Below are 14,810 nucleotides of genomic sequence, written 5' to 3' on the forward strand. Positions count from 1 at the left end.
CTGCTCATTACAATCTCCCCCATTTTAATGTTCTCCCCATTCATTCACTGTGGCATCTCCCACCTGTCTTCTCCTATAGTTAAACCTCACGTTCTGTATAAAGTCAGGTGTAAGATAAACATTTAAGTTTTGCAGGTGAAGGTTCTGTGTTACGGCAGGTCCATACTGCTTTTCAACATCCATCCTGGCTTTCGGTGTCTGTCGACGATGCGCGAGCCCCTTCTAACATGTTATCATGCAAATGCTGTAATTAGCGCTGTAACATGTTGGTACAGGGCCGTGTCCCCTGCAGGCGTTTCCCATGACTAACAGCTCTCCATGTCGTTCTTCTGCCCTCCTCAGTGTCTGCAGCCCCTGTGGCTCCTGCTGCGCTTGCCATTGTTGGATATTGATATTTTGAATACTGTTGTTGTCCTGTGGTGCCTGTGTGCTCTGACCCATTTTGATAGCAGCCCATTCTCGCCCCCCATGTCCCTCTGCTGTGCCGTTGTGTCTGAATGCATGGGCTTGCATGCATTACACATGAAGGGGTGACTCTGGCTGACCTTACTGAGAAGAAGAAAGGAAGGTTTGGGTGGTTCAGCCAGTCGTCCGACACTCATGGTAAATCCTGTGGTTTCCCTTCATTGTTCTCTTGCTATTATGTGTCTGTTTATACGTGTGAAAGAATGTATGTATGCGTGTTTGAAGCGCAATCAGATCTCAAAAAGAAAACTAGAATGGCATTCAGTAGAGCAGATACCTCTGCCAAGTCACAACAGTCCCCTTCCATTAATACAAGCCTTATAGCTGAGGCCACATTATGTTTCTGTCTACACAATCGCTACACAATGGTGACTGTTAAAGGTTTCTATCCCTATTTCTTATGATACAGCAGCTGAAAAAAGCCTTCACCTCACTAGATCCAGATTTTTATTTTGATCCACATGAAATTGCACACACTCGTCAATATCACCCCCCTGAATATGTCTGTATTATCCTCAGAGAATGAAAATGTGGAAAAAACACCTCGCAAAGTTAAAATAAGTTTATCAGGATCCAAGCACCAAAACGTCACTTCTTATACCTCCTCCTTCCTCCACGTTTTTAGTTTTTAGAGATAGAAAATGTTACCAGCTGTATTTGCTGATAACTACCCCACTACTCCTTTGTTTTCAATCTTTCAAGTTCACATTTTTTGGTCATTTGTAAGTTAGCACAGGGTCAACGATACACTGAAACGTGGTGGATAGGAACAGCAAATCATAGCAAAAGGAGCAATGTCATGTCATGTCATAGAAAAATACAAATTAAGAAAAATAAATAATATAAGGTAAAAACCTCAATGCATCTGGTTAAGTTAGTCCATTATTGTGGCCTTCACAGATATATTTTTTGTGATTAAATAGTACAAGGCAGCAAAATTTCCAGTTGAATCTTTAGAATTGACTCCTGTGTGTGTGTGTGTGTGTGTGTGTGTGTGTGTGTGTGTGTGTGTGTGTGTGTGTGTGTGTGTGTATGTGTATGTGTGTGTGTGTGTGTGTGTGTAGTATCTCATCAATGTGTGCCTTACTACTGTGTTTAACCCTCCTGTTTGAGCATCAGAGCCTCTCAGTTGTCTTTATTCCTTTTTCCATGCTGTTTTTTTTCCTCTTTTAAAGTCTGCCGGTTCTAAATGAAACCTTGTCTCCGTGAAGTGAGTGTGACGTGGAGCAGTAATACAGCTGCCACGCCCTGTTTCCTTCCAACGTCCCATTTCAAAAAGCTGGAGCTCAGTATGAATATAGGAAACAGGGCTAAACCCAGATCACTACTCCGGCAGTCAGCACTATTTCCAGAGCTGAGAGCTGTCCTAACACTCAGGAATCAAAGCCAACACGTCTACATAAGCTAAGCAGCGGCGGCAGCAGCACACACACCGTGCGAGCTAAAGCACTGAGACGTTTCACACAGTTAATCATCATCCGCCTGCACACACAGTCTTTGCAAGGAGCTGGCAGTATTTTGAGTGTAGCGTTTCAGAGACAGCTTTAAGAGCTCCGTCCTCCTCACCCTGCTCCTTTCTCCACTCCGCTCCTCATTGTGTGCATCAGTCAGCTCTGGTAGAGCAGCTGTCCACTCGCCTGTCCCGTGTCATCTCCCTCTCAGCACTCAGTAAATGATACTGATGATGACAATGATGCACAGCCACAGTGCCGCTTAGTGGCCTCCTCACTGTGAGGTAGTTAATAGTTGCACTGAGGTTTTGGAGTTTTTGGACTTTAAATCACTGTCAAACAGTTGTGATGCCTTTGTAGACTTTATAGTGTAAAGTGATTTGTACAGAATGTTCTATCTTTTTTCTTCTTTTTGGAAGAACTCCAAACTGATGCAGCCTCACTTTTATTTCTTCCTATGCGCTTCTTCCCCCTGGGATGCTCTGCGCTGTGAAATATCTTGTGCCACTGCAAAGTGCATATGATTATTTTAAGTGTCTGCTTTATTTGCTGCTGCAGCGAGCGTCCCGGCCAGCGAAACGGAATCTGTGAACACGGAGAATCAAAACGGGGAGGATGAAAAGACGCCCTGCTGCGGAGCTCTGTGGTGAGAACATACAGCACATACATGATCACTGTTATTACAGTAAAGTGTTGCCATGGGGTTACTACTTCATTGAAAGAACATGGATCACTCACATCACAGGCTCTCAGCACAGTCAGCACCACTTTGAAGGCTTCTTTTCTCCATAAAGCAAGTTACTCTTTAATATTTGTGTTGTTTGTAGTAATGACTTCACTGTTTCAAGATTTCTTAATAATTTATTTATTTATAGATTGATGTTTTTTTCTCTCCTTACATTGATTCCCTATGGGTATTTTTAAATTGTATTTCAGACTTGTAAGTCCTTATCAGTATACAAATAAAATACAAATAAAGAAATGACAAAATACAGCACAAAATAAAAGACTTTCAATAACTCAACAAACAACCTGTGATTGTGTTCTTTCTTTCAGTCAAAAAATTTCAAAGTCCAAATTCAGGTCAGTATATTTGTGACTGTGTGTCTCTGCATGTTGAATAAACAATAGCTGTCACTATACAGTGAGTTAGTGCCGGCGTCGGATTGTAAAGATTCTTTTATTTGTACATTTTTGGCTTCTATTCGACTGTATTTTTAATGAGAAGATACATTAACTTTTAGAAAGTCAGCATGTTCCATATGGTATTTTTAGAGAATGGCCTTACACAGTGTTTTTTCAGCTCGTTTACTGAACAGTATGACTTGCAAAAAATATAGCGATGCAGTTCCCTCATGGCCCTTTCCCCTAAGTCCACTGCATCTCCATTATTAATGGAAACACACCTCAGTGATTTCCTTTAAACAACCGCTGATGTATATATTTTATTGTTTGGACATTTTTAGTTTGAGACCAGAGCTTTTTTTCCTCTAAAACACTTGCAAAGTTAGTCATAATGGTATTGTTGTTTGTATTAATGTTACTCTCTCCTCCCGCAGTCGGCGCTGGCGCCGCTGGAACAGGTTCTGCCGCAGGAAGTGCCGGTTGGCTGTTAAATCGGTGCCTTTCTATTGGCTGGTCATCATCTTGGTGTTCCTCAACACCCTCACCATATCGTCAGAGCATTACGACCAGCCGCTGTGGCTGACACAAGTGCAGGGTAGGAACCAGACTGCAGTGCTCACGAAAGCCCATTCTTATTGTTACCTGACATTATTCCATTATTATCTCAAAAAGTTAAAACACTGAAATCAATATTTCACAGTTTTTCAAAATTTTACACGTCATAATCATAATCTGTTTTAAAGATGGACGACATGACAACCCCCCAAAAGTTAAGCCAAAGCATCTCTATCGCCACCTGGTGGCTAGCTCAAGTATAGGTCATAAATCCATGACATGTGAGGGTTTTAAAAGCACTGACACTTCTGTGTTATATGCGTGTTTTTAAACTTGAGTCATTTTCTGTGGTTTTCAGATGTGGCCAACAAAGTGCTGTTAGCCCTGTTCACATGTGAGATGTTGGTGAAGATGTACAGTCTGGGGCTACAGGCCTACTTTGTGTCACTGTTCAACCGCTTCGACTGCTTCGTGGTGTGTGGAGGAATCACTGAAACCATTCTGGTCGAGTTGGAAATCATGTCTCCGCTCGGTATCTCTGTGTTCCGCTGTGTGCGTCTGCTGAGGATCTTCAAGGTCACCCGGTGAGACCACGCTTTGTCTGTGTGTGTTAGTGTACGTGTGTGTACGTGTGGTGTTTTAATCGTCTGTCTATCTTCTTGTATTTTGCTCGACCTCTCTCTGTAGTCACTGGCAGTCACTGAGTAACCTGGTAGCATCTTTGCTCAACTCCATGAAGTCCATCGCCTCCCTGCTGCTGCTGCTCTTCCTCTTCATCATCATCTTCTCCCTGCTGGGCATGCAGGTGTTTGGCGGAAAGTTCAACTTTGATGAAACCCAGACCAAGAGGAGCACGTTTGACAACTTTCCCCAAGCTCTTCTGACTGTGTTTCAGGTATTAACAGTTCAAAATATCATACAACTACAACCTGCAAACATTCAGCATTTGCCATTAGTGCTTAATGATACAAATACATTAAAAACACAGATGAAACAACAAATGGGATACATAAATGTTTTCATCAACACATTCAGACAGAATTAGGGTTTAAGATTTTATACACAACAATAAATCAGACAAGCCGAGACAACGCCATCAAAGTATTTATATGCAAGAACATGTCTGATAGAAATGAAGGGAGCAGCAATCACAATGGTAATGGAAGAGTTATTTCCAGTAATGGTAGTTTATGTGAGTAGGCATATTGTATATCTAAGTAATGAAAGCGCTGATGTTTATTTATATATAAATATTAATTACCAGAAGAGAATAGTAGATTTTTCTACTGCACCATTTGAAAATAAGGAGTTGTCAGCACATTTATTCTGTAATTGTCACATTTGTCATTGAAATAATATCATGATTGATTGTAGATCCTTACCGGAGAAGACTGGAACGCTGTTATGTACGATGGCATCATGGCGTACGGAGGCCCCTCCTCCTCTGGGATGATTGTGTGTTTTTACTTCATCATCCTCTTCATCTGTGGAAACTGTATCCTCTCTCACATAAACCTGAAGCTGCTCCGGACACAACGCTAAGTCCAAGTTCATATATGTGTTTGGAACATACATGAAATCGGAGTGTTGATACTATGAATGACATTACTGATCTGTTTTCAGTCATTGCTTAAAGATCGTGTAGTTACACTCAGTGTCGAAGAGAGTTGTCCTTCACTGAAGCCTTCGCTCAGATATCCTGCTGAATGTCTTCTTGGCTATCGCTGTGGACAACTTGGCAGATGCAGAGTCTCTTAACACAGACGAAGGAGACAAGAAAGGGTGACAGCTGATCTCCTGCTTAGTCTCTGTGTGACAAATATGACTTAAATATTAGTTTCTACCAAAGTGTCTGAAGGAGAGATATCGCAGGTTATTTCTTTCTGCAGCTGCTGCTTCCAGTCGACCACATGCACATTATATGTCACTCAGGGTTTCAATATATTCACTGTAATTGCGCAATAATCATTTTTCTGGCCGTGCAATTTCAATTTCATATATGTGCAATACTGTTACACAGTATATATTCATGACATTGTGCATATTACTTTCTATTTTTGTATATTCCTTTGTTTATATTGTTTATATTATATCTTAATCCATCGCATTGCATCTTATGTATCGTATGATATCATACTATATCATACTGTATCGTATAGAGTATTATATGATATCATACTGTACTGTTTCGTACTGTATTGTACTATATCATCTCAGAAAGTACAGTATATTGTGTCGTGCTGCATCGTATCTTATCTTGTTTTATCGTATCTTATCTTAAATGTCAATCATTCATTACTAATATGTGTGGTGGTTTTTTTCAGGGACAAAAAGGAGGAGGAGAAAGATGAAAAGGTATCCTTAACTTCTTTCTAACACTGAGTCAAAGACATATTGAGATGTTATGTTCACTGACTCACTTTCACTCTTCCTGCTTAACTGTAAGGAAGAAGAAGAGGACAATGATGACGCGGCAGCGGAGGAGGAGGATCCAGAGGTACCGTCGGGGCCTCGGCCCGTCATCTCTGATCTGGTAAAGAAAGAGAAGATCACTCCTATCCCAGAGGGAAGTGCCTTCTTCATCTTCAGCACCACGAACCCGTAAGACAGCTTCACAACATCACACACACCACACAGGCAGAGAGTGTCTGAGGTCGGTGTTTTCTTTGTGCTGCAGGGTGCGCGTGTTTTGCCACAAGCTTATAAATCATCACATCTTCACCAACCTCATCCTGGTGTTCATCATGCTGAGCTCCGTCTCACTCGCTGCTGAGGATCCCATCCGAAACTTCTCCGCTCGCAATATTGTAAGTTTTCAAACCTTCCTTGGAAAAGTATCGTCACCTCTGACAGACTGTGTAGTGAAAAATAGTGGGTCAAGGGATATTATTGAAAAATCACTTCTGTGATAATAGTAGAAGTTCTGTCATAAATGTTCTTGAAATGACTGTGCTGGTGCGTTTGCATTTTTTAGCTAATTCATTTTAACTAGAATACTTTTTACATTTCTACTGACCAGTGATGTAAGTTTATACATTGAATTCTTACCATCATGTCTGTGTTTAAATTACAGTTAACGTAATTATTTGACATGCAAGACAAATGGACAAAGGCCGTTGACAGTAAAGGTGTTTGAAAAGATTTGAAAAAGTTATATTCAGTGGTTAACGTTACAATAATAAAACCTATACACAAGCAATTATATACTATAGTCTTGCATATAGGATGTCACCAGGAAAATGACATCAGGATACGAGTGCAAAAAAGATGTGTTTGTGAGTCTGAACTAATATTTTCCTTTGAGACGCTAGAGCTGCACTTTTTGTCCTTTGCTGCAGTTCTATAAACCACAGAGAGGGTGAGAGAGAAAGAGGGAGAAACAAAGTGAACAAATGATTAAGAGAGAGAGAGAGAGAACGCAGGTGGTTTATTTTCCTTGTCCAACATATACAATATTTCATCTGTCCTGTCCTTGACCAAGATCATAGATGTTTTCCAGAACAATACATTCAGTTTATTTGTCAGGACAAAGTTCTGCTCTTGTCAGGAATCCGGGACAAATTCTGTAAAATATGGTCTGTGTGAATTAAAAGGTGACGACTGGTCACTCTGCTCGGTTCCTAAATAGTCATGATTTAAGGCCAACAGCAACATGTTAAATCAAAGAAACGACCAGAGTCACATGTTTGATTGACAGTAATGTTTGTCTCTTATAATTGCTTTTTTTCCACAGAATATCTTATGAACTGCAATGATTTGTAACATCTGACTCACACATCTGAGAAGTCAGAAAGTCTTTAAATGCACCAGGAAGAAGAGTTCTTACAAATAGAATCTATGTTAACTCACTGAGGAAAGGCAGTTTTACTGATAAAGCACATCTCACACACTGTGGTAGATTCAAGGTGCTTTACATGGACATTTAAAAACAACAGTCCATTTTAAATCAGACAGCACAGTTCAAAACTCTTTTCTAAATAAAAGAGATTAAAAAGAGTTGAATAAAGAGGTAAAGAGATCAGAAAATGTAAAAAAGGCACAAGAAGGAAGGAAAGAAGAAGAAGACTTGAAGGAGTAAATTAAACAAATGAACTAAAATAATAAATATAAAAAGATAAAATAATAAAATAAAATTAGATTTTGTAAAAATGCTTTGGTTAAATGCACTTTTTCAGTTTTCAGTCTGGATTCGAAAGCTGCAATGGACTAAGGATCCAACACTTTATGAAGAATTAATGCAGATAATTAATAAAATTGATTTTTGAACTGTATTGTAATGAACTGAGATGTAGGTCTGTACACTTAAAGGTTCAGTGTGTAAGATTTAGGTGAAAGGGATCTTTGTGTTTCATCGCAATTGTAAAAATTGTTGTTTTCTTTACCCCACAGTGGGCCCTTTATATTTAAATACGTCATATTTACATCATCTGTTTCTTACAGTCCTCCAAAACTGGACAAACTAAACACCCTGTGTGTTTTTATGACAACTGAAGCTACCACAGGTTCTTTCACGTTTGGAAGAGGACGCTGTGGTGAGGGGTGTTCAGCTGCAACATGCAACTTCACCACTAGATTCTACACACTGAACCTTTAAGTGGGCAGTAATGTTAAAACCTAGTGTTTATATATCATGAGCTACAACATGCAAAAACACCTGGCCGGTCCTCTATAACTAACTAACCCTAAGGCTGCGATGTCTGTGTTGTTTTCTGTGCATTGTAGTGATTTTTAATCCATACTGCTCACAATGGTTCAGCCGACCTTCAGTTGTCTGCATGGAAAGTAACAGAGAAGTAGTGAATTAACTTTTTGCAAGTAATTGAATAATTTCTGTGCCATCGCTCGAGAAAATTGCTTAAAATGTTCCTTTCTTATATATTTAGTTTTTTATATCATGTATGAAGCTGCACAATGAACTGTCTTTGTTAAACATCTACGTTGCTTTTTGCAGATACTTGGTTACTTTGACTATGCTTTCACGGCTATCTTTACTGTTGAGATCGTGTTGAAGGTAAATGCCCTGTGTCCCCTGTCCGTGCTGTGACTAACCACACCCCCAATAACACTCCAAACGTCTCGTTGCCTTCCAGGTCCTAGGCTATGCAGATTATGTCTTCACTAGTATGTTTACATTTGAGATCATATTGAAGGTAACCCCTTATAAAGACAACGAGAGCCTTGCTGCATTCTCTCCTTGTGTGTCACCTGCCACTCAGTACAACCTGGCTTGTTTGTTTCCTTTCTCTTATTTACTTTTTTCTTCACGGCACCTCTTTTAAAAAATACATTAAAAAAAAAGCTAAAAACGAATATTGGAGATGTAACGTTGCACACACAAACACAAAGATTTGTTCAAGTAACACTAATCACAGAAAACTCCTGTTGGGGGAAGGAAACATGACATCAACATTACATTCTACTCACATGGGTGTCACGTCATTCGGGCAGTCATCGCTGATATGATTTCCATGACACAGATATGATGCAACCCTCGGTGCGATGCAACAAAAATTTGATGGGCTGTTTCAGACATTGTTCAGGCATTGGCTGAAGTTGAGTTAGGGGCAGGGACGCTGGGAGTAGGGGTACTGAGGGGGCTGCAGCACTCCCTACAGGAAGGAGACTGGAACTGTGAGGCAGAAAAACTGATTATCTCCAGAGAAGAATAGTCGTGGACCTGACATCAACATTAACATTTTGTATGATATTTGATTTGATTTTAGAACATCAGCGTATTTTCTGTGTAGCCTGATGTGTGACTCAGATAATTTGGCACAAACTGAAAGCATCAAAGATTTTATTTGTAGTAATAGTCGGTTAGATATGTCTCAAAATAACACCTCCAATTCCTTTAATGGCCCTAAAGCTATAAGTTAGCTGTATGTTGTAGTTTATAAGGTTCTGAAAACTGGTATTAAATGCTAATGAAACCATGACTATAATGCTGCTGCGTTGCATTTAATATGACGTCATTATGTACTTCCTCTCAGCACCCCCAGCTCTGACTGACTTCCAGTGTCCCTGGTTAGGGGTAATGCTCAGTGGGGGAGGGTGGTGTTCAAAGACGTAAAGCCAACTCCAGTCAAAGCTAAACGCCATGCCTCTCGTACCGACTGCTCTTCAGATAACCCATAAAAGAGGGGGCAAAACCAACCATGTTCCTGCCGAGCATGGTTCAGTCTGCTTTCCCTGACTGGGTGTATAGAAATGTGGAGTTGCGTCTGCAGCCGTTTGGGAAAAAAAAAAAAAGCTCCTGCTGCTGTCTGACTTGAAATTCTTAGCTGCTCTCAGTTAGCGCTCTCCTCACTCCGTCTCTCTGCAGGGCTCCACATTTCCATGCACTCGGAAAATGAATCCTTTACTTTTATTATTTGGAGAAGAGTTATTTTGGCTGGTTTTTCTTCTCTGCTTGCTGAACTCTGAAGTTTTAATTGGGAGCTGCTTCCCCTACATTCTAACTATTAAAGAACATAATGGAATGTGCTTTAAGATGACGGTCCACATGAATGTGACAGTAAGGCCATTTCGACTTTCCAATCACTATAACTAGAGTTCTAGCAGGTAGAAAATATCCCTGATATCACGGCAACAAAATGCATGTTTTATTGCCTCATCCCATAGTCGATTGTGAAATGAATGACTTACTACTACATTCATGTAGTTAGGGGCCGTGGGGGTGGCGATGGTAGATTTAGCCTCCTGTTTCACTGCTCTGAGCTCGCCACCCCGAATAAGAGTGATCTACAAGTGTGGAGACGTGTGTGTGTGTGTGTGTGTGTGTGTGTGTGTGTATGTGTGTGCATTTGATTACAAAGTAGTGAGTGATAAGAAAATGTTTTTCCTTTAAACGTGTTTGTACCGTATGAGTGTATTGGTACCTGTGGACTGTGGGCTGTGACTGTTTGTGTGTGAATTGTGTGCTTTGGATGAAATGTGTGAGTTTTGTCTTTTCATTTGCTCCTCTAACTTCTTGCATTTTCTCCTCAGATGACAACGTACGGAGCGTTTCTGCATAAAGGTGCATTCTGTAGGAATTATTTCAACCTGCTTGACCTGTTGGTGGTGGGAGTGTCCCTTGTCTCCTTTGGCATTCAGTGAGTACAAAAAGGCACATTAGCTTATTTTCTGGAAATAGTAAAGAGACGGCACAACTTTTAAATAGACTCAACCATATACTGTGTGTAACAGTGGACCATGCATCTCCACTTCCTCCCACTATCATTAAAAGGAAGCCAAAATATCAACGCTGCCATCTTGTGCATTGAGTGAGTCAGAGTCTGTGCAGTAGTGAGGGGATGATGACCCTTTAGCAGGGGTCCACCGATACATGTGCTTGACCAATCTCGAGTCAGTCTCAGTCAATCCTGACGTTTCACCCTGTTTTTGTTGCTTTAAGTAACTAATTGAAACAGAAATAACTTCAGTGTTATAAGAACAACCTAAAAAAGACAGAAACCATCTTTGAGAAAATGTTATTCGAGGTGTTCTGTGAAAACTTTGAGTTTTGTGTTTTTGTTTGTTCTATGTCACTTTTGAGGAGCATTCATGTCGTCCTTCTTTATGTTCTCGACCAAAGAGCTCCAGGACATATGGAGGCACAGGAACAAAACGTAGGATCTGCCAACTCATGTTTCTCATAAAGAGAAAAGACAAAACATGTCTGATGATTCAACAGGCTATTTTATCGTATAAGAAAATCAAGAACACAGTTTTAGCTTCAGTCTGATGTTTGACTGGATGTGATGAATGGATGCAAAAAAGAAATGAAGAGGTAGGAGATTAACAATTAGAGTGTTAGATCTATTTATTTGTACTTTAGTACAGAACTTTCCTGACTTCTACTCCTTTTCTTTCTTTTGATAACTTGATTTTTTTTCATTATTCAGATCCTCAGCCATTTCAGTGGTGAAGATTCTGAGGGTCCTCCGTGTTCTTCGGCCCCTGAGGGCCATCAACAGAGCCAAAGGCCTGAAGGTGTGGCCTATTCACAAGTCGTCCTGCAGTTTGTTCACTCTAATAACATCAATCTTAGAGTTTTCTGTTCATTAGGGATGAAACAACCTTTAAACACTTTTACCACTATGTCTTACAGCACGTGGTGCAGTGTGTGTTTGTGGCCATCAGAACCATCGGTAACATCATGATCGTCACCACTCTGCTCCAGTTCATGTTCGCCTGTATAGGGGTGCAGCTGTTCAAGGTCAGCAGTTACCCAGGATGACAAGATTGGATTAATATTTCTTTATATTCAGCATCAGAGAGAAACTTTTTTTGTTTTCCTCTACAGGGAAAATTCTATCGCTGCACAGATGAAGCCAAGTCCAGTTCAGAGGAGTGCAAGTTAGTTTAACTTATCTGGTATAGAAAATAAAAACATGCATAGTCCTCAATTCGATCTGAACCTTCATGCTAAAACATCACTTTTCATAGGGGCACCTACATCCTGTATAAGGAAGGAGACGTAAACCAGCCAACCATCCACAAACGACTGTGGCACAACAGCGACTTTAATTTTGACAACGTCCTGATGGCGATGATGGCTCTGTTCACTGTGTCCACTTTTGAAGGCTGGCCTGCGTAAGATTCAACCTTTCAACCGATGACATCTGTGTTTAGACAAACCTTCTGTCTTCACACACTTTCCCCTTCGATTCTTCTCCTCTCAGGTTACTGTACAAGGCCATCGATTCCAACAGGGAGAACCTCGGCCCCATTTACAACTACCGTGTGGAGATTTCCATCTTCTTCATCATCTACATCATCATCATTGCCTTTTTCATGATGAACATCTTCGTAGGTTTTGTGATCGTCACATTTCAGGAGCAGGGAGAGAAAGAGTACAAAAACTGTGAACTGGACAAGAACCAGGTGAGAGTGTGGGTCAAAATATAAAGAAAACTTAAATTAAACTGATATATAATGTCTTTTCTTACTTCTTTTTTTTAGTAGTTTCATAACAATAAGTACAAATTATACATTTTATTTATGTCTCTCTTGTGGCTCAAAACAATAATCTAGTTTAGATTTGGGAGAAAGTATCAAGTTTCTTGTTAACATTTAAAATGAATGTTTGTATATCTTTGTGCAGCGTCAGTGTGTGGAGTACGCTCTCAAGGCTCGTCCACTGAGGCGGTACATTCCTAAGAACCCGTACCAGTACAAGTTCTGGTATGTGGTGAACTCCACTGGGTTTGAGTACATCATGTTCGTGCTCATCATGCTCAACACGCTCTGCCTGGCTGTGCAGGTAAGCCATCAAGTTACATCTCTGAAACCAAGGACAGGAATTTGATCTTACTTTACCATCATTTATACCACACACGTTAGGGTTTGTTAATGGTCATTTCATTTGAAAGCAGTTGACTGTAATAATAATGGGTGGACATATTGTGTGATATGGTACATTGGCATTTTGTACAATATATATGGAGAATTAAAATTCTCAAAATAAAGTAAACATTCCACAAAATAAAATAATAAATATTGTGACTTTGGTGTTTTAAGTTAGTGCTTTTGAATGCTGTACCAAATCTTTCAAACTATGCTGTTTTTCCATTTGTCTCTTCAGCATCTTTGCAGGTTCTCTAAATTGCACGTGTAGGTCTTTCCATCTGCTTTTCTTCACCCATTCCTCTGTATCTCCTCTCTGCAGCATTATGGTCAGTCAGCGACATTTAACTACGTCATGGATATTCTCAACATGGTCTTCACTGCTGTCTTCACTGTGGAAATGGTTCTTAAACTCATCGCTTTTAAACCCAGGGTGAGTCACCCCGCAAATACATTGACACTCACACTCACACTACTTCAACCAGATCACTAACACACACTCGCTCAAACTGAGGCTGTGTCTTCACGTTTAACAGACAGATATGACAGAGAGATTTATCTTCTCAACAAAATGTTGAATTATTCCTTCGATGTTCAATCAGCACATGTGAACGTGTTTTCATTCTCCCCTCGACTGTGCCACCTGATCATCAGCTGTGTGTTGCAAAGAAGGACAGGATGCTAGTAAGAGACTGAGTGTGGGGTGCAGTGTTGATTTTTTACTGCTGAAATAGCTCGCACTGTTGGCAGCAGTGATTGTGCATGTAATATTAGCATTAGCATTAGTGTGGTGTGCACGCTCTGCACTATAATCTAGAGCCCTCCAGCTGAAATAGGCAGCAGGGAGGTTCCTGTGTGTTTTAGGTTAACAACATACTGTGAGTGGATTTAAATTTCCATGTGAGAGTAAGGCCCTGTTTGTTTTTGCTAATCTTACCCTCCACTCGCCCACCACTCACTCCACCTCAATCAGGGCTACTTTGGAGATGCCTGGAATGTGTTCGACGCCCTGGTTGTGATTGGCAGCATAGTAGACATTGTACTAAGTGAGATTGATGTAAGTAAGCTCGGCTACGACTCGCCCCGCTGTTCTCTGTCGTTTCTCTGTCCGGCCGCAGCTCTCGATGGTCATGTCTCCTGTTTTATCTGATTTCTCTTAATACTTTATCTCCTTTTTTCTCTCTTTTTGTCCTCCCCTAACCCTGTCATTTCATTAAAACATGAAATCATTTTCTCTCCTCCTTTATTTCCTTCTCTTCCCTGATTTTCTATTTTCTCTTGATGCTCTCTCTCTCTCTCTATCAATCATTTAATCCATCTTTACCCTTGCGTGTTGTGTCGTGCATTAACAGCATTATTTCGCTGATGCTTGGAACACTTTCGATGCCTTAATTGTTGTTGGTAGCGTCGTCGATATTGCTATCACTGAAGTTAATGTAAGTATTCAAATTTTCGTCCTTCCAAGTTGAACTGAAGCCTTATAGAAAAGCCACATGGCAATCAACATTATTATTTATATACTTGTACTTTTGTCCACCGGTTCCATCATTTCCAAATTTTTTTGTGAATAGATTAAAAGCAACTCTTTCTCCTCTTTCATTTTTTTTTAATCTAGGGAATCTTAGATCCCTTAAAGGAGACATAAAAACACAAAGTCCTCAGTACAGGGAGCTCCACTCTTCAACAGAAAGCATTGATCCTGAAGCTCCTTGTTGAATTTTAAATGATGCTTCTGTATCAATGTGATGTCACATGTTATCACAACGGCCCACATTTGCTTAATGCACGTGTAGCAGCTATTCTGGCATGCCCCCTAACAGAGCCAGGTAAAGTGAGAGCTGAGACCAGTGCATTGAAAGGGTTTGACCAATCTTAAAGAGACAG

At 40.3% G+C, this 14,810-nt stretch overlaps 1 protein-coding gene across 17 annotated transcripts in view; it reads left to right on the forward strand.

Annotated features, from left to right (window-relative positions):
• cacna1da (calcium channel, voltage-dependent, L type, alpha 1D subunit, a) overlaps positions 1–14,810 on the forward strand; it is a 60,337-nt gene that overhangs the window by 28,274 nt on the left and 17,253 nt on the right. For 6 of the 17 annotated variants that reach the window (XM_069536913.1, XM_069536918.1, XM_069536916.1 and 3 more), the window contains exons 10-31: positions 529–603; positions 2,475–2,562; positions 2,973–2,999; positions 3,476–3,636; positions 3,955–4,180; positions 4,284–4,491; positions 4,971–5,091; positions 5,291–5,378; positions 5,921–5,951; positions 6,043–6,197; positions 6,274–6,403; positions 8,548–8,607; positions 8,687–8,746; positions 10,584–10,690; positions 11,483–11,570; positions 11,689–11,796; positions 11,884–11,936; positions 12,027–12,173; positions 12,263–12,464; positions 12,685–12,843; positions 13,249–13,359; positions 14,279–14,362. In XM_069536913.1, the coding sequence (XP_069393014.1) occupies positions 529–603; positions 2,475–2,562; positions 2,973–2,999; positions 3,476–3,636; positions 3,955–4,180; positions 4,284–4,491; positions 4,971–5,091; positions 5,291–5,378; positions 5,921–5,951; positions 6,043–6,197; positions 6,274–6,403; positions 8,548–8,607; positions 8,687–8,746; positions 10,584–10,690; positions 11,483–11,570; positions 11,689–11,796; positions 11,884–11,936; positions 12,027–12,173; positions 12,263–12,464; positions 12,685–12,843; positions 13,249–13,359; positions 14,279–14,362 (2,489 nt within the window). The remainder of the gene's footprint in view (positions 1–528; positions 604–2,474; positions 2,563–2,972; positions 3,000–3,475; positions 3,637–3,954; positions 4,181–4,283; positions 4,492–4,970; positions 5,092–5,290; positions 5,379–5,920; positions 5,952–6,042; positions 6,198–6,273; positions 6,404–8,547; positions 8,608–8,686; positions 8,747–10,583; positions 10,691–11,482; positions 11,571–11,688; positions 11,797–11,883; positions 11,937–12,026; positions 12,174–12,262; positions 12,465–12,684; positions 12,844–13,248; positions 13,360–14,278; positions 14,363–14,810) is intronic. The other 11 variants (XM_020101633.2, XM_069536946.1, XM_069536951.1 and 8 more) reach the window with 6 other exon arrangements.

This window comes from Paralichthys olivaceus, chromosome 2 (assembly GCF_024713975.1).
Source record: "Paralichthys olivaceus isolate ysfri-2021 chromosome 2, ASM2471397v2, whole genome shotgun sequence".
Taxonomy (NCBI): domain Eukaryota; kingdom Metazoa; phylum Chordata; class Actinopteri; order Pleuronectiformes; family Paralichthyidae; genus Paralichthys; species Paralichthys olivaceus.